This window comes from Apteryx rowi, unplaced genomic scaffold (genome assembly GCF_003343035.1).
Source record: "Apteryx rowi isolate R43461 unplaced genomic scaffold, aptRow1 scaffold_1193, whole genome shotgun sequence".
NCBI lineage: Eukaryota > Metazoa > Chordata > Aves > Apterygiformes > Apterygidae > Apteryx > Apteryx rowi.
In genome coordinates this window covers 95,414-115,159 of record NW_020447412.1, presented here as the reverse complement: position 1 = coordinate 115,159, position 19,746 = coordinate 95,414, and the positions used below count along the sequence as shown (strand labels likewise).

The 19,746-nt window shown below is 36.4% G+C and overlaps 1 protein-coding gene across 3 annotated transcripts; it reads right to left on the bottom strand.

Moving 5' to 3' along the window:
- Positions 1-1,163: 1,163 nt before the first annotated feature.
- Positions 1,164-18,681, bottom strand: LOC112975872 (threonine aspartase 1-like). 3 transcript variants are annotated; one of them, XM_026086513.1, is made up of 6 exons: positions 18,604-18,681; positions 14,300-14,517; positions 12,398-12,465; positions 10,790-10,858; positions 3,013-3,133; positions 1,164-1,681 (listed from the first exon to the last, which is right to left on the bottom strand). In XM_026086513.1, the coding sequence occupies exons 2-6, from the start codon at positions 14,442-14,444 to the stop codon at positions 1,593-1,595; spliced, it is 492 nt and encodes a 163-aa protein (XP_025942298.1). In that variant the 5' UTR covers positions 14,445-14,517; positions 18,604-18,681; the 3' UTR covers positions 1,164-1,592. The 3 variants fall into 3 exon arrangements, with proteins under 3 accessions (XP_025942298.1, XP_025942308.1, XP_025942310.1); XM_026086523.1 differs by lacking the exon at positions 18,604-18,681 and adding an exon at positions 18,322-18,543; XM_026086525.1 differs by lacking the exon at positions 1,164-1,681 and adding an exon at positions 1,698-2,807 and having other exon boundaries at positions 18,604-18,669.
- Positions 18,682-19,746: the final 1,065 nt, after the last annotated feature.

Sequence of the window (19,746 nt, the reverse complement as noted above, 5' to 3'; positions counted from 1 at the left end):
AGATTTAATTTTGTCCTTTGGGGAAAAGAGGATATAGTTTCTTTTCCACTCAGCTATTTTAAAAATAATAGCAACATAAACTAGGTCATGAAGTTACAGCAAACACACTAAAATAGGATATGGACTATTCTAAGTGCTCTGCCTTATAAAAATTAGAGAAAACACTGTGACTGTATAGACAAGATAAAAATCACAAATGCTTGCTCCTGGAGCTGACTTTAGAACTCTTAGTTCTGGAACACCAGAAAAAACCCACCTCATTTGACACTTTTTTTAATGTAACTCAGCTAAGCCCTGGCTTTCTCCTGACTTCAGGAGAAATGAACCAAAGTAATTGAAATTCAAGTTCCTATTTCTTAGTAAAATTCTCTTTTATTAAAGAAAAGAGTTTTAAATGCAAAACCTGTATGTTGGTGGGTTGTTTGGGGAGTTGCTTTTTTGTTGTTGTTGTTGTTTTATTTTATACATATAAAACCTACCTTTTTACCATTACAGAAAACTGAAACAGTGCTTTCCCTCACTCTTTAAACTGGAATACCACACCATCTAGATACAGACTGACTATTTGGGTAGTATTACAGGAAAAGTAATATAGCAAAGGAAGTAAAATTTGTGAATCTAAATATACATATTTTAAACTACGTAACTGTATTAATACATCTGAAAATACAGCAGCCTCTTACTTAACAAAGGGTGCCAAATTTCTGCAAAGGCTATATTAATTGAGGATAGCAGCCAGTTAATAAAAACAAGTCATTTTTAGGCAACATAGCCCAAGTGCAATACAAAATGAAAGTTAACCATTTAAGTTCAAGGTCTCTGCTTATCAAATTAAATCACTAATCACAATATGATTAGTTTAAGATCAAACAGTTATGACTTATTTCTAGTATTCTTTCCAAAATGATACAATAATATTCAAAGTTACTTAATAGTTTCCTCCTCTATCCTTATATCATACCAATCTCAACAAGAGGGTGCATCTTTTCACTGCTGTTGTAAATACTATCAGGTGTGTCTTTAAAATAAATTCCCTTTGGTCAACATGAGAGGAAGTTACTAAATACTGCAATTTTCCACATTACAGCTAGAAAATAAAGCTACCCACATGCACAGACAGTAAAGTAGGATTCTTTATCTATATTGTATATATACGATATATATGATTCTTTATATATATGTATATATTCTTTATACACTTTTCAAAAGTATGCAGGTTTTTTTAAAAAGGTAGAGGGAGGTAAAGGCAGTAGAATTTCATTTCAATCTTGATACGTTTACAGATTGTTCAAAACACAAGAGTTAAAAAAAAAAAGGGGGGGGGAGAGAGAATTCAGTAATAACATAACTGTGGAAATAGTCACACAGAAAAAGTTTTCACAACATAGTATCACCTTCTATCCACAATTCTTCACTCTACTCACAGCTGCATCAAGTGCATAAGATGTTCCAAGATCAGAGAACAAAGCTAATCTCCTTTTTTAACGGCACACTATTGCTGATATATAAAATGGCACCAGCCTTCTTTGGATAAGAACAACCTTCAAATATTGCATGCAGCAGAGACCAAAGACTAAAGCAGAACAAAGCAATTACCAAGGTGGAATTCTGCCAGCAGAGAGCTTTCCCTTCTGCCCTTCACACAATAATCTATTTGCAACTGAAACTGGATTCTTGATTCCTGAAAAGAAAAATTAGCAAAAAATGGAAACAAAACATTAAAATATTTTTCCACGTAGCATTGTAGCGTTCATTCTGGCAACGGAACTCAGCTTCCTTTAATTTCCATGACTTTGACAATTCATAAAGAGACAACTTGCGGTATTATGCTTTAATTTAATAACAACTTTATCAGTTTTTCCTTCACAAGTCCTATCGATGTTGCCAACACCTTCTAATTAACTCTTTCCTTTTTTAAAGAAAGAAGCATGTTAAAATATTAGGAATGCCTCCTTCACACAGAAATCTATGAATTAAAGCTTGGTATTCTACAGGCCAAAGAAGTTTTATGAGTATTTATTTTTCAAGGTAGAAAGAGCTTTCATTTAGATCTATTTGATCAGAACAGGGATTATGGGATTCAGGCTTAGCTTCCTCTTACTCCCTTGTTCCCTTCTTCCCCACCTTTGGAAGTATACATTTTGTAACAAGCAAGCCTTGAACACTTAATTTTAGTATTTATTTTAGATTTAAATCTACATGAGGAAATAATTTCCACATTATGGAACTATTCTAGGATAAGGAACAAAGTTTGAAGTGTCAGAAAATCTATTCAATAGTAACATTAAGATGAAATAAGTCCCATAAGCAAATTCATCGAATCTTATAACATACCACAAAAAAATAAATCCACATATAATTTATTATGTGAGAGAAATTATAATAAGAAAAAAAAAAATCTGTATTATGCAGAATTTTTTTGTCCTAAGCAAGAAGTTTGACTGATGAACAGCCGAGCCCATTCTCAAGAAGAATTCTCAAGTTTGGAGGCTGGTCACCCATATAGCCTTCTTAAACTGTAAAGAGAAACTCAGTACCTTAGGATACTAATTGAGCAACTTAACTAAGCAATCAGATATCAGGTAACATTATGATTGCATTATACAACAGTAAGTTCTTCATGGAGACAGATAATGAAAAAATATTAAAGCCTAATTCAAATGCTTTTATTATTTTTTATTATTTTTTTTACAAATGATTTGTATAATAAACTTAACATTCTACAGAGCCATCTGAGCAAACTCACTCCCACTGTGAACACTTTACAGCATCGCATGATTACTCTGGGTCACAGGATTATCTGTGAACTGATAAGACAGTATGTTAGGCGCAAAGCAAATTAACACAAAGCAGTACTTTAAAGAGTAGGAATGCGCCAGCCCTTAAAAAATAAATAAATAAATAAGGGGGGGGTGCTTATAATCTCCCTGCCTTGATAACTTAACAAACAAGAACAAAATTGATCTTTGCACCTAAATTAGTAGTTAGCTTTATAACATAAAGTTAACATACCACTCAGTGCTCCAACTGCTCCAAAATTTAAAGACTTTCCATCCATTATACTGGCATCACATTCTATCTCACCCAGAAGGTTTAGGTTAGATCCCATTCCTGCATTTGTAAAAGGAGAATCCTAAAAATAAGAAGAAAACACAGTAAGACCATATCCATGACAGACTATATCAAAACTTTTGCATAATTGACCTTGATACAATGTACTTTCTGATTCTAGTAGTTTAATCTCCAATAACAAAAACAACAGCAATGTGCACGGGTCATCTTAAATTATTATAATAGATACTTTACAAACTACATTGTGGGTGTAATGTGCTAACATAAATAACAACCATGCAACAATTTTGGATGATCACTTACATGCAAGCAAAAGCCTTACAACACAAGTAAATTCTCTTCCTCCCTCCCACAAAATGCATACTTAATTTGGTCCCTAACCATTCAATCACTTTAATTAAAATCTAATAATCAGAGTCCGGCATAAAGAAAATTAAGTAGATAGGGTTTGAGAAATATTTATATATCAAGTGCAGAAGGATGGTGAACTATGTGTCGTAGTAACTCATGTTTCTGTGCAAAGATAGACCACATGGGAAAGTGTCATTCACATTAGATGGGAAAGTGTCATTCACATTAGATGGTCACACCATTACAGTACATATAAGCTGAATCAATCCATTGGAAACAGCTCTAAGTTCAATCTTAAACGTTAAATAAACTGTTTTCTTTTTTGTACATGTAATTTATAATGAATACAAGGAAACAAAGAAAGAGGAAGCACACAGAAATGAAAAAAAAGTTTGTTAGTAATTCAGTGTTCTTTTGTTAACTTTTAAATGACTGGTGATGACTAAATTCCAAACTTATTTTTCAATATATTGATTACAATTTACAGAGATGAGACATTTAAAATGTTCTTAGTGTTCAGAAGAGTTATCATAAATGCATCTTTTCTAAAGTTTTAAGGTTAAAGATAACACTGAAGATTCATTAATGTATGAAACAGATGGTGATCCTTCCAACAGATTCATTTTATGCTACTCATCTTTATTTTTTGCTTTTTCCTCTGCATCTGAGAAATAGCACATAATTTTACATATAACTTATCCTACACCATAATAGATCTTGGAATTCACTGTTTGCATTTAACACTGAAAACTGTAAATCATAGCAAAAAAAAAAAAAAARAAAAAAGGAAGAAATTTTAGTATAATGAAACATTTGCAGCTTCCTGCATAGTGAAGAACTTTCCCTAGAAAAGGTGAAAGAAAAAAAAAAAAAAAAAAGAACAGCTACTGAGATGATGGCCTTGAAAAGGTAGAAGACTGCAGAGCAGCAGCTGGCTTAGCCAACTTCATTGTTCCCCAGGCAAATTCAGCCAGTGAAGTTCTAGAAAAAAAGGAGCAGAAGAGCAGCTGAAGGAAGGGATCTGAACAGGAATGGTGGAAAGTACACGGAGGGCAAAGAAAAACCAGAATGCATTAGGATGAACAATGCTTACTCCTAGAGATGTCCAAGTTCCTTGTTCATGAGTAATCAGAGTGCACAAACCTGAAAGCCAGGAGACATATTTCTAATGTTCTGTTCCAAAAACATTAATTCAATACATTATACTCAAAAGCATTAGCAAAGGGTAAATATTTTGTGATCTACAGGTCTGCCACAGCCACAAAGCAGAGATAGCTGATATCTTAAGAACAGATGTCATGGCCAAATAAATGAGTAGGAAGGACCAAACATCAGAACAGAAGTCTTAGTTACACTGTCCAGAATCCTTGTGCAAGCAAGACACAAAGCTCTCTATCACCTGATAATAAACAAGAGAGAATAGGAAAAAAAAGTTACAGGCAACAGAGTGGCACTAGTTCAGTTTATTGCTAAAAATCAAGATGTGAATGCTTTGAAGCTACACCTTCACAGCACTGGAGATGTACAAACAGATCACTTATTCAGAGGATCCCAGGACAAGGAATGCCACCTCAGTTTCTCCCTACAGAACAGGGGTAAAGAAGATTCCTAAACCAATAAAATTGTAAATGCCTCTTTGGTGGCATATCTCTTTCATTTTAGGATGGGGAAGGAATCTTACCAGTACAGTCAGTTCAACATCAATAAATTTTCCAGGCAAAAGAAATAAAGATCCAATTCCAAGCATGTGTTCAGAATGCCTGTTAAGCTTTACTTAGCTTTACAACCTCAGGCTGCAGCCAGTTGAGAAGATGGTCTCAGAACTGCCAAGAGAAAGATGGCCTGCTCTGACTTCACAGATATGACAGTTGATCTGATAACAACTTTAGACACTTCAGGAACTGGGTGTGAACAGCACGGAATTTCTGATACCTACCAGAGTTTCTTGGAGATGAGATATAAAGCCTTTGAAATGAGGCAGGAAAGAACCTTTATAACAAATGGAAACAGAAATTCACACCTACTTCTAGAAAAAGGCAAGGACATGAAACGCACCACATAAACACATCTCTTTTTGAAAACATGAATCTCTGCAAAGTCTGACCAAAAGATTTGAAGACTCTGATAATAAATGGTGCAATGTAATTTAGGAAAATTAAGAAGAATTTTAAAATGAAAATGTAAAGCCTTTTAGGCATGCAGAAACATTATTAAAACAGAAATTCTGTATGCTTTCAAAGGGGAAAAAACAAGCTGAGCTAACTGAAGCAGTCTCTTTATATCCTGAACTACAGAAGCGTAGTACTGCATAAACAGCCATATGATTATCATGGGGCAAGGGGGAGCATAATCAAAGCATGCATCCAAGTAGGGGAGGAAGGGAAAGGAGAGAAAAGGTTATAATACAGAAGCATCTTTAAGAATTTCTTTTATTTAAAAGATGCAAGCAGAGATTAGCCTTTGTATTTCTAAGCAGACTGAAGGAGTGAGATAAGCAAGTAAAACAGGCCTGAGCTTTGCAGGTTAACAGCAAACCCTGCTACCATGTAAAAGTGAAAAAGAGGAGAGAAAAACAAGAGGCTATTCAAAGCATTCTAACAAAACAGAAGCTTTCAAATATGTGAAAAATACCGCACTACCTGGCAATTCCTCCATCACTGAAGGAGTACTCTAACTTACAACACAAATCTGTAGCAAAGGAGATAATGGAAAGCTTTAAGATGTGAAATAATGGTTTCATTTTCCAAAATTGTATCCCATCTTGTAAAAATTCTTAAGCTACTGAGGGTATCATTTTCATTTCTAGAATCCTTTTTACTTCAAGATGTATTTATAAATGGCCTGGCAGCAACTGCAGGCATGCTGAAGTTTCTAGCTGTGGTCAAAGCTGGAATGCTTGAAGAAGTTACTCAACACTAATAGTGCCAAATTAGGTCTAGCCAAATAGTTACAATGGTCCACTTTCAACATTCCATCTATCTTTGATATAGTTTTGGCCAAGGTTTGTCTGCAACTTTTTAAAATGGATTCAAAGTCTACAAGCTTTCTTTTTACACACTGCAATTTTAAAATTTATTTTTCTGTGGGAACTTAGTGACAAGTAGTAGTAGTCTATAAGGATGAATCCCTTTCAATTAGATCAGCTAAAATGTTTTTGAAGAACATTTTTGTCACAGACTACTGCTAGTCACTTTACTACAATAACGCTGCTGGCGCTGTGCTTTTATCTTTAAAGAAAAGCCCTTGCGGCTAAGACTGTGTATTCCAAAATGGTCTTAATTACTATAAAATAATTTTTTTTAAAAAAATCAATAACCCAATTCAACAAGAAGCTAATTATTTCACTGCAAAACTTTATTGAAGGACACAAAAAGACACTGCTTGAATACATCAACAGGTTAAAAGTATCCTTTGTTTTCAACCACACACACAAAAAAAAGTAAATGGACCAATTTTAGTAGCAAGTAGATCAAAAAACAAAATGTGACATCCACTTCTCCAGTCGGTTTAAACTCAATTTAAATCATGTTCACAAGGAACATTCTACTGAAAGCAGATTTAAAAAACAAGCAACATACACACAGTAATAATAAACTTAGACTAACGAAAAAGTTTGAAATCTTAATCATTCTCTACAGTTGATGTTCTTGTTTCCAATACCTGAACAGTAGACTCTGAAGTTGTCTACACATATAAAAGCTTAAAATTGCACATTGTCCTCCCAGCCAGACATAAATGCAAATCAGCATGTGGTTTTGCTGAAAAATGCAGATTAAAAAAAAAAAAAAAAAAGCCCAAATCCCTTTCTGTTTCAAGAGAAATTCAGTCTTCATATGACAGCTGACAGCAAGAATGCAAAAATGAATGGTTCAGTGATGTCTCTGTACAGGCATACATTGTAAATAAGGAATCTTCTGAAGCACCTTGTCCATACCCTTCTATCATCAAAAACTGCAAAAGGTAGCATGTTCATTTGTTTCTCTACAATGACAGTTTCACAAACTGGAAAACATAACTCTCCTCTAATCAGCTTATCAAATACAACTGATGCTTACAAAGACCAGCACAGTTATTTCAGCAGTATTCTGGATTAGCTGCTCTTGTTAGTTTGCAAAAGTAATCTACCTTTTCTCTAATAACTATTAACCTTATATCTTAATCACAGAACACTATTTCACTTGAGATTCATAAAGTCCAACAAAGAATGGCTGTTCCTTCTCCATTTAGAAACTGCAAAAATAAAACAAAAAACAGACAGCATACCACAAGCAAACTGTCAGCCTGCTCATAAAAGATCAAGAGCAAGCTTTGAGCATCAACAAGTCTTTGAAGTGATGCCTCTTGGATTAGCTGAAATTCTGTGTAATAGGAGTTGCGTAATTGAGTGGAACTGAGGGGAAAAAAAATTCATCTTTTGTGACACTTCCATGAAAAGACATTTGTGTCTTGCAAAGACTACAGATTTTTGGAATACAGAATTAAAGAGTCTAGAGAACTTGAAAAGAGATTAAATATTTCAGATAAATTCACTGCAATGTGTTCTACAGCAACCAAAATATAAGTTAGAAGCAGTACTCCACATCAGAATCTCTTATTGCTGCTACTGCTGTTATCTGTCATGCTATAAAAAATTTTGTTATTTGTCAATCTGCATTACGGTGGCAGATGTAAAGAAGCAAGCTTAGTTTTCATACAAATTTTCACTATGCATTTGCCAATTCAAAAATAAGAAGAAAAAGTCAGTATTTTTCCTGCATAATGAAAAGGGGAAAGTGATAGCTCACTAGAGGGACAGTCAGTAAACAAACCTTTTTTACTTTACAAAGTTTGTAATTGATGAGAAAAATTATTCTGTTTGCTTTGTTGATCTGCCACACGCAATTTCTGTTTCTCACAGAGCAACAGAAAAATCATATTGGACATAGAACAGAAGATACAGCTCCAGAAATGACAGAGATCTCAGGAGATCGTGTTTAGAATGAGATACAAGCAGACACAAACCTTTCAACATTTTGAAAGCTGACAGTCTAACATTTTGGAGTTACTCATGCAGGATCCAAAAACTGTCACTGCAAACCACACCATTTTCTGTTTCAAGTATACCTTTGATTTTTCCTCAATGTAACTGCATACACAAGTATTTAAAAAGAAGCCCAAACCCAATATTCTTCATCCCAGGAACAAAGAGAATGACCCATAATTAAGAGGCTATATAGTTCACTTAATGAATAAATGAAAACCAATAATTACATTGATAACAGCAGTACAACAATCTGAACAAATCAGTATTTAATCTCAAAAACAGGAAAGAGGAAAAAAACATTTTAGATGATATACATAAAAATACCACCTGATACAACTACAAACAATAAAATGGAATGAAGAGAGGCATCATCAGAACAGCAGCAAGAGAGAAGGAGAAGAAGGTTGCCAATTGAAGTAATTTCATAAGTAGGTTTTAGTTTAATCTTAAAGCTATAACTTCTTCCACGGATAACATTTCAGAGTATTTAAATCTATTAAAGCAAAAGAAGAAAAGTCTCTTGGGGATCACAAACAGACAAAATATTTACCCTAGGCACAGCTGCAAGATGTATAGCTATTAAGTTAAACTTCTTAAAATATATTTTCCTATCTGTAGCTCTGGAACACAATAAAAATCATAAAACAAACTAGATTTTATTCTGCTGAGGAGGGAACTGGCTCAGAGAACAATCTTGTGATATAACAGTAGCTAGTAGTTAGTGTTCAGTAGCAACTAGTAGTTAGTTTATAAAAGTGCATTATAAATAATTCCATTATAGAGATACCATTTGTGTTCACCTAGACATATTTTAATGTGTAAGATAACACATGAAAGCATATTTAAACAGTTCAGTGAAGATCAAAAGTACTGTTTAATAGCAGTGAAGCTTGCCAACTTAAAGTACGACTGAAGTCTTGGCAGTAAGTCAGTATGTCTAGCACATACTAAAGTACGTACTGCCATCAATTATGTTAATTAACATTTTCTGAACACATATGTAAGTAAACCCACTGCTAATTCTCCGGGAATACTACAATAAATTCCAAAAACAGGATTTTTTTTTTTCCAGCACAATACTTACTTTGTCTTCTTCCTCTACTAACCAAGGTGGAGAAGAAGAATCAATTACTACTTAGAGAAGAGGAATTCCTGTTTCAGTCATTACTACTATAAGAAAGTAGTGGACCTGGGACCAAACCTCCAAATTTAGATCTCAGAAATTCTTTTATCTTTCCTCTCTGTTACCTTATTTTATAGGCACCCTTCACTGAACATGGATGCTGTAAGATCTCACCACTCCAAAAAGACACCCTTTCAAATGCCTCACAAGCAACTGCTGGTCTCCTCATGATTATCAAGATGTTCTTAACACATACCATTCTGAAATACAAACAGCACTTATCCTATTCTTCTACAGAACTGGTCGTAAAAATCAGAAAAAGAGCATTATCTTCTACTGAAGTCAAATATCTCTGAACAGCCTGCTTCTAGACTCCTATCCTATCAGAGAACATACAGAAAACTAAGTAAAAACATAAGAAAAATAGCTTTTAAAAACTGCATTACATTAAGCACATAGCAAAAGTGTATTGTGAGATAAATAAAAACTTTACATTCATTATTTTCATACAATCCCTTAACTGGTACAAGAGACAAGCAGCCTTATGTTTAGGCAATCACTTTTCTAGAATTATGCTGAAGAATTGAAAAAGATATGAATAATATAATCCAAGACAGCATACTCAGAAACAGTTACATCAATATAACTATTACACAAGAGTGTTAACAGAATTATTAGAGACTAAATATAACTAATTTGTTTGGCTCATAATTTCAAGAAATGAAACATAACTCAGTGTGAGATATTAGTACAAACAAAGGATTGAACACATCATAGAATTTCTAGTTAACATATGTGACCAGTAGCATAATTTTTTTTCCCCATCTAAGAAGTGAAGCTATTGCAGTCTACCCATAGATTGGCAAGTCAGAAAGAAATTAATAAAGTATGTTCCATACAGAGTGTTAGATAAACATTTAATAACTGTTATTCTTGTAGATTAAAGACTAAGACATACCTAAGATACAACAGAATTGCACCAAGTAGACAATTTTTATTTAGTTTATATTTTTAGACATTCTTTAGGTACATTTACTCCAAACCACCATGAAAAAGCAAAAGATAAATTACAGAATAGCTTCCATATCCACACAGATACTAAATTTAAGACACAAAAAGGGAAAACTCAGTACATTTCCCATACAAATTAGTATCTTCCTACAGAAAAAATCTGGCAACATACCTGAGAGATGTATTTAATGTTAGTCAGAAATTCATACCTCTAATTCTATAAGTGCTGCAGTCACTGCATCTGTCGCAAGAGCACCAGCCTGTAGCTTTTCAATTGCCTGTAAAACAGAATTTTTGCTTGATGATCAGGAAATTCTAATATTATATTGCTAAGCCCTACATTTACCTGAGGACAGGATCTTCACCAAATTAGTTTAAAATGACATAAAAACAAGAGGCACTGGCAATAGTAGGTAAACACTAGGTAAGGGGACAGAGGGAACTGAAAGCATGATTTTATTACTCAGTCATTCTGACATTGCATTTAATAGCAGGTTCCTGCACGATCAAATTTATAGCAATATAAATTCTTACACCTGGTGTCCCCAAACACTCACTGTTTCAGTCAAAAAATTATTATTTTTCCTTCCAAGATTCAACAAGAATTCCTAGTACTGTACAGGGCAATTGTCATCAAATTGAACTGAATTGATAAGCAAGCTTATCTAAAAGCCAATACATGAAAACAAAATCAAATAAGACAATATTATCTTTAAATTATACACACACAAAAAGCAATTTCTCAGATCCATACTGGACAAAACCTTATAGCCAAGTTCTCTCAGGGAACCCCAAGAAAACAGCTATGGCTGTGTTGTTGCAAGACAAGCCTGGTATTGTTTGTTTTTGATACAAGATATTTATGTTGGCTACCTAGCTTAAGGAACCAAATGGAATCTTAAATTAGACTTAAATTCAACAGCAACAACCTCTTTTACCACATAATTATCTGGAAAATGAGTACCAACAGGGCCAATACTCAACTTTAATGAAACTGATGTTGAGTTTGGATGATTTGAGGCTGCTGATTACCAAATTAGATTGGTATTAGGATTGAGCAACAGAACTGTAAAATGAAGTGTTAATTATCAAAGGCCAAGTCTGAGACTCTTCTAAAAAGCCAGTCAGGCTCCCCAGCTCCTCCCTGGAGAAAGCAAAGGCATTACAAATTTTGGAGATCAGTCTTCCAGCTTCTCAACTGACACTTAGTAGATGATCTCCTCCAGAAACTTTGTAGCTGGCAAGTTTCAAAAATTTAATTTCAAGAGAAATTAAAGTCTTGCTATTTTTCCCTTTTCAGATTTGGAAAGAGTTTTTTTGTTGTTGTTTCTACCTCCTCTGCCATTAAGAAGTTAGAGCTACCAAGAAGAAAGGAATTCTGGAAACCCTTGTATTCACAGGGCACTCTGGATGCTATAGCTTAAGTAAGTTCCAAAAAAAAGTGGACACAGATGAAGAAAAAATCCAAAGACACCACGTAAAGCTCCAGAAAGCCCACAGCCACAGGAACAGAATAGGAAGCCTTCTGTGAAGGTCACACTGTGAACCCGCCCTGTTCTCCCATTGTTCCTTTGGTGTCTGCTATTTGCCCCTACTGAAAACAGAACACTGTTGCACCTTATGGGCCTGCACTCTATTGACTCAGCATGGCCATTATGTTAACTGCTGCTGTTGCATTTTCCCTATAGAAATTCATATAGTCTTAGTAGCTACAACCAGATATGCCTATTCGTACTGAAGGGAGAGTGCTACTGAATCTCTGGAAGAAATATATTTCTTATATACCCACTGTAAGACTGTGGAACTGGAAGACATACCTTCTGACAGGCTCTTTTGCACACATGCTTGTATTCTTTAGCTTTGGATTCAGAATGATAACCTGCACCTACAATTAAGGCAAAAGGAAAAGAGATTACACTACCTATCAAACTGGGGCCTTTAGTTCACATCAACAACACAGGCAGACAAAACCCACACTTATCCTGGATAACACTGGCATTTCTTTTTTTTTTTTTTTAATCAAAGATTTACACCTTTATGCATTCCAACATTATTTCAAAAACACGTAGTAACATATCGAACACACAGCACACATGTAGAAGCATACAGATATAAATCTCAGCATCACACAATCTGTTCATATAAACACTCTCCAGAAGACTCGAGTTTTGCTCATTCCTGCAGAAATTGCAGCATAGTTATTTCATTTATCTTCTGCAATCTGGGGAAAAAAAGGGGTCCCTGGTTTTAAGTCAAACACTGATTTCCCTTTTTACCTCTGAACTGCAAGTTGACCGATTACCATTCTGTTAATTTTTTCATGTTTATACTAAGCTACTAGAGCTCAATGCTTCCACTTCAAAACCAGAAAAGTTCCTTGAAGTAGAGATCATACCGTTTGTTTCATCTCTTTCTCCCATTTTCAGTCACAATAACTGTCCTGCTGCATTTAACCATTTTCTGTCTTTTTTTTTTAAGCTGCTGCGCCCTATTTCCATATCTGAAAAAGTTTTCAACAACCACTAGATGACTAAATAAAAATAACAAACATGGTAAGAACACTGATATTTAAGTTCAATTCAAAAATTAATTTTTTTTTAATTGGGAAATATACTTTTATTATACCTCAGGTTCCCTTTCTCCATCTATCATAATATTAGTCTTGAGAAATTCTAACAAAATCAGTTCTAACACTAATGAACAAAAAAAGGAAATTTAAAAAGAGCAAAGTCATCCAATAAAGAGCAATGTATTGATGAACTCAACTTGCTCTTAAAATACCAGGATCTTCGTATATCAACCTTGTTCTCTGAAGACTTTTTTGCCTCAGGGTTTTGTGTTTTGTGTTTTTGTTTGTTTGCTTGTTTTTATTTTTTAAACCAAGGAGCATGTTGGCTTTTCAAATGCTTTAGGTATCACCAGGCTACTTTGCTCAATTTCACGTCATGCCATCAAATAGACGATAAAACCAAATATACAGTCAGATACAAGCATTGCTAATATTTTCAAGATTAAAACCATTCAAGAAGGTGCCTATTACTAATGAATCCTAAGAATACAACATATATAACAAATCATTTTTACTTTACATATGACTAGATGACCATTTCTCCATTACATGCAGAAAGGATAAATAATAACCAGCTTAAATAAGAACAAGAAGAAAAAAGCTAGACTTGGAGGAAAACTTTCAAAGGATAAAAATCATGAAGTTCTGCAACAAATCAGCAGATTTCAAGAGGTCTCAGCTAGACTGTCCTCAAGGACAAACTAGATAAGGAATTGTCAGGAATGAAAGAGCTATATTTGATCCTGCAAAGGATCCTGCAAAGGATCAAAGGGTAAGGAAATAGACCGGAAGACCTCTCACATCTTGTAGGGCTTCTAACCTTAGCAGAAATAACTGCAGAATTTAACATTTTAAACTGTTTAACTAACAGATTTTTTGTGTGTTTTTTTTTTCAAGGAGCAAAAAAAAGTACCTTTCAGAACACCAACACAATCCAGTAAAGTTAACTATATTTTTATTACCAGCTTCCAAGATCCTCCAGCCAGTGCTGGAATTAAACTCTCCACTCCCACATTTACATCCAAAGCTCATGCCACTTCATTAATGTACTAGTAGCTCCAAACCCAATATGAAATTTTAGTTGATATTTAAGTCTTTAAGTCTGCATACGCGGTGTTTCTGTTCCAGCAGTTACGCTTCTGCATCTTACCTGCATGGACAAGCACAAATCCCACTCGTTTCCCTCTTTGGGTTTGCTTTGTTTCGGACTCTTTGACCACCACTTTTACAGCTGTAACCTGAGATGATTTGGAAGGTAACACTTCTACCGAACTTATCCCCTTCTCCATGATCATACATTAAGATCACCATCTTCTACTGGAAAAGAGCATGCTTCCATTCAAAAATAAACTCTGCAGAGGAATCATCCTAAAACCAAATCACATGCATACGTTAGATACTGATTCCAAGAGATGTATTTCACATAAATCAACTTTAGAAAGAACATTATGACAAGAGGTTTGAAGCAAGGGGAGTATTTCTGTCGAAAGAAGGGTTTCTAAGTTCTGCCTCTTCCATAGCTAACAATACTAACATGACCTAAGATAATCAATTCAGTTGGAAAAGTCTATGTTGCAAGTTGGAAATCAGCCTTCAGGCTCCTTTGAAGAGACTTAACTTGAACCTAATAACTTCTCCAGACATTTTAAGGAATTGCTGACCTAAGACTTGTCCATGTCTGAAAGAAAGCTGCTTTCCATGATCTTTTTTTATTTGACAGTATTACATACTTCTGCACTCATGCCTGGCTAGTTTGCAACATGATGATGCTCCACAGTCAAAATCTTAACTTCCTAAAAGAGGTGTTCCCTATTGGCATGGCAAGTTCTAAGCAGCCTTATGACAATGCTGGCAAAAGCAGAGACAATATACATGCCTGCATGGCAGAAACTCCTGTGCTCAAATCACATGCTGGAATCTGTCTGCATGACTCTGTGTGGATGTTTCATGTATGCCTTAAAACAAATTCAACTGCCATAAAAGAAGTTAGGAAAATGTGCTCCAGAGAACGGTAGCATATAAAACACACTTAATAATGCCATACCTTTTTCTTTCTTTTGCTAAGCTACTATTTCTTAGAAATAACCGTTTAAGAACCTGTAACGAATTCTCCTCCATACCCTTTCACCCCCTACCCTTATTATTCTCCATCAGTCTTCAGGGAAAAAAGAAAAAAAAAAAAGTAACTTCTCTTATTGCAAAGTATTTCTAAAACAAATAAAATGCCAAATAAGTCCAAGAAAGTCAGAGGAAGCCTATCTAGAGAAATGAATAGCTACCATGATTAATAATGAACAACAGCATGTCTAAGTTGAATTCAAATAATTTGGTAACCCCTTTCATTTTAGCTAGCTTTTTGATCTTAATCCTTAGGAATAGAAAAACATTATTTATTGGAAATTTATGAAAAAATTGACATTATTTTCCAGTACATACAACGCAAAATAAGAGTTCTCAAATGAAAGCACAGAAAGATGCATTTTCAGGAGTTAGAAAACAAATTCTCCATATTTACTGCTTCTCTTACTACAGCCTAATGCACATTAATCCTGACACAATACTGTTTCTCTAGTTCAACATGTAAAATTCAAAACAGAGACAATCAACATGTTGAAATATTTCAAGAAGTAAACAGGCATGTAGCTTTGCCACATGAATGGAGAAAACCTCTCTAACATATTAGGATATTCCAATGCAGCGCATATCGGTCCTACCCACATTGAAAGTGACTATTTGTGACCTAAAAATATTAGAAAGTGAAAAGAAGTGAAAAAAGCAGCTGTTTATGTATATGTAGGATTTAAATCACCAAATTTGCAAATGTTATATTGCTCATTCCAAAAACTAACTACTACTACATTTGAACCAGTAAAACAATGCAAAGGATGTTTGGCAAGATTCTTCATTGGTATAAAACAGGCAAATTTACTGGTTCACCAGAATTGTCTATTCAGTAATGGGAACTTGGCCAGCTTTTTAGAAAGTTATTTATTTCCAATTTTTTTCCAGAAAATATATATTATAATGTTACATAATATTACAATTATAAAAGTAAATATAATAAAATTATAAGTATATGAATATAATAAATATATATGTATATAAAATGAAAGACAACTAAAATACACATAAAGTGAAAAAACATTAATGGACTACATCCAACTATAATGTTCTCTTCCATCAACTTGGAAGCTAAAAATAAAGTCATAATCACTACAGCTTACTTCCTTTTGGCAAATAACAATAATTAAGAAAGCTCCAACAGCCACTGGTAGAGGCAGTAATATATAGCATAAACTGAAATACAGAGACTGTTTGCTAGAAACCCCACTTCCCTGTATCTTGTTACACCACACACAATACATCACATCTATAGGGATATGACAAAGACTTAAGTAAAATGACAGAGGAGCAAATGTGGAACACATATTTTTGCAGAAATTGAAAAAAATAATATGGGGTAGGAAGAGTAACAAAGATGGTGGTGAAATTGTTTTTTTTTTTTAAAAAAAAAGATACAGACGCTGCTTAAAATTTGACTAATGTAACGTTCAGCCTGAAAACTAAGTTACAGAAGTAGTTAGGCTTTACATACGCTTGGGTTTGACAATATGTTTATTTGTACCAGCAAGGCAATCATAGAATTTGCACACTGAAGTAAAAAGACAACATACATAATAACATCCTTCACTTCATAACACTTCCTTCACATCAAATCAATCTTGTCAAATACCTTCCATTTCAACCCTTTCTTCAAGTCCTTTCAAATGTCACTCACAAACTTGCTGCTTCCATTTCATAAGTTCCCATTGGACCTAACCCTTCCCTTTAGAGTTTATTTTAGGATTTATCTAATCCCTTTCCTGGCTGTCACATATCCATCAGTTCAGATCTCATCCCTCCTCCTCACACAGTTCAGTGTTGTACATCTGCACAGCTACAGAAACGGTGTGGGAATACACCTGAGTTAGATTTCTGAAGAACCCTTTTTAGGGGGTTACCTTACAGAAGCAGCCCAAAGTACTAATCACACTGAAAAAAGTAACAGCTGAAATCCTACACAGGCACTCAGAAAAAGTAAATAAATAGTGTCACATCCGACCTGGAAAGATTCACTGAGCCTGTTATTCAGTGTGCTCCTTTGGCATAGGTACTACAGATACACTGTTAGCCAAGTAAGGGGCGACACTTGCCATTTCCCCGAACAATTTATAGCTCTGTGTAATTAATATCCATAGCATAGCAAGAAGCTCTACTGGGCAAACATGTGCAAATGCTACAGATTGATGACGGAAGAAAAAGATAAACTTAAGTGCACATATTGATAACTCTATCACAGTATTTCTACTTCCTACTGGCAGCAAGGGACAGTTCATTTTTAAGAGCTTTTCATTTTTACAACAATCATTTGCCAGCACAAAATGAGATTACTCAGAACATAGTAAAGACACAAGCACTTGTTTGTTTCTGTATTATCAGAGATAATTCTGTATAAACAGAGAAGCACTAAGCCTGGGATCAACACCATGTTGAAGGAGCACCTCAGTTCTGAGGTGAGCGACCACTTGTGGAGGGCACAGGCTGCAAGGCCACAGGTGCCTGCTCTCAGTGTGCTGCAGAAATAAGAAGTCTGGGGAGGAATGATAAGGAGCAAATTGAACTGAATGGCAAGAAAGAACTGATTTCATGAGCAAGCATCTGAACAGCTGCAAGAAAATTACTAAAGAACTAAGGAGGAAACAGAAACAAGAAATCAGCAAGGAAATAAGTAACCAGTAGACACAAAAAAGTAGAAAAGAAACTTTTATTTGGAAAAGTTATCAGCAAAATTAAATAAGTATACTGACATAAGAAACACATTTGCTGTTATAAAAACATTAGTACTTCTGACAAAAGCTTTTTCAAAACTTTAGGGCTGCCCCTGCTGACAAGGCTTTAAAAGACCAAAAGCAAATGCACACATCTACTATTTAAGGAAAGAAGCCAAAACAGCTGAATCTTAGCAAAGAAATTAAGCTTTGAGCATAATTACCCCCACAAACTAAGCTTATCCCTTCAGCGAGGTAAGGCCACACAACCGCCCCCCCGCGCCAGGCCGCCGGGGCCCCGCAGCGCCCCACTCCCTCGCACCTCCCCCTCCCCTCCCCCATCAGCCCGCGCCATCGCCATCACCATGACAACTGCCGGGTTACGCCCCCTAGGAGGCGGAACCGCTGCGGCGGGGTGACGTCACCCTGACGCCACGGGGGAGGCCCCCAAAGCCGCCGCTGGCGGCGCGCGGACAACTGGAGCGCTCACGCCAAGCTCGACCCTTTACACCCCGCCGCCGCCCGGCCAGGCCCGAAGGGGGATGAGCGAGTCCGGGCCCGGGAAGGCGGGGCAGGACGGGACGGGGAGAGCCCAGGATTGGCTGGCTAAGGTGGGGCAGGGCGGAACTAGGCACGCAGCACTCACCCGCCACAACCGTCAGCCTCGCGCACACCCGGAACCGTTCGCCCGCCGGTTGCCTCGGTGAGGATGAGGCATCCCGCCTACCGGCCCTCCCCTATTGGGCAGAACGAGCCAGGCGACCGGAAATGGCGTGGCAGCACCAGCGCGCCGATTGGCGGCCCGGACGCGAATGCCGCGCGAGCGGCCGCCGGCGCGCCAATCACAGCGTGGGAGGGCAGCGGCCGCAGCTCAGCGGCGGGGCGAGCGGGTGGCATTAAAGGGCCAGGCGCCCTCAGTCGTTTCCCCCCTCCCCCCCAGCTGGGGCCGGGCGGGGCGGGCTCGCTGTCCCCCAGCGCGGGGGCGGGTACAGGCACCTTGGGGACATTTTTGCTGCGCATTTCACGATTTACTCCTAACCAGCGCAAGACAGCGTAATATTTCTGCTAGCAATGGCAGCCGGGAAGAAAACGCTCTTTTTCTCCCCTGTAGCACTGGAGACTGGTCAGTGTGTAAAACGGATAAAGACAGCGGCGCCTTTTTTAGCAGCCTCCGTTGTTACTGTTACCTTGCCCCAGGTGGGAGCACAGCTCTCCTGACACTTACCTGGAATGAAATGTAATTCACTGTTAACAAATACATATTTTCATATTAGTTCTGTCAGGAAACTTACATGCTCATCCAATCTCTTCTGTATCTCCTTTCAGCCTGCTGAGAAGGGCCTCTTTCAATGAGCATCTGAGTTTCACATACTATACCTGTTCCAGGAATGTTAATTTCTTACTAATTTCTGCCAAGATAGACCGTCCATTTTGCTCCAAAGGAGACTTATTCACATCAACTTTCCCAATGCCATTATCTAATACTGCCTTTCCAGGAACATGGGTAGCCACATCAAAATCCCATTTCCTTTGTGCCTTCTCAGATGATTGTTACAGTAAATTTTGGGACCCACCAGCATATGTGCACACCACTTCATCTACCCCAGCCCACACAGTTCCCAAAGTACCTTCACACTTGCAGGTGCTGCTTTTCTACAACTGTGAAACCAGACCAGATGTCCATTATGGACTTACTTGCATTGTAGAGTACATTTATTTCTAGCTGAAGCCCCAACTTTTCATTTGCAAAGGTAAGCTTTTTCAAGTTTAAACTGTAAATTTTTTTATA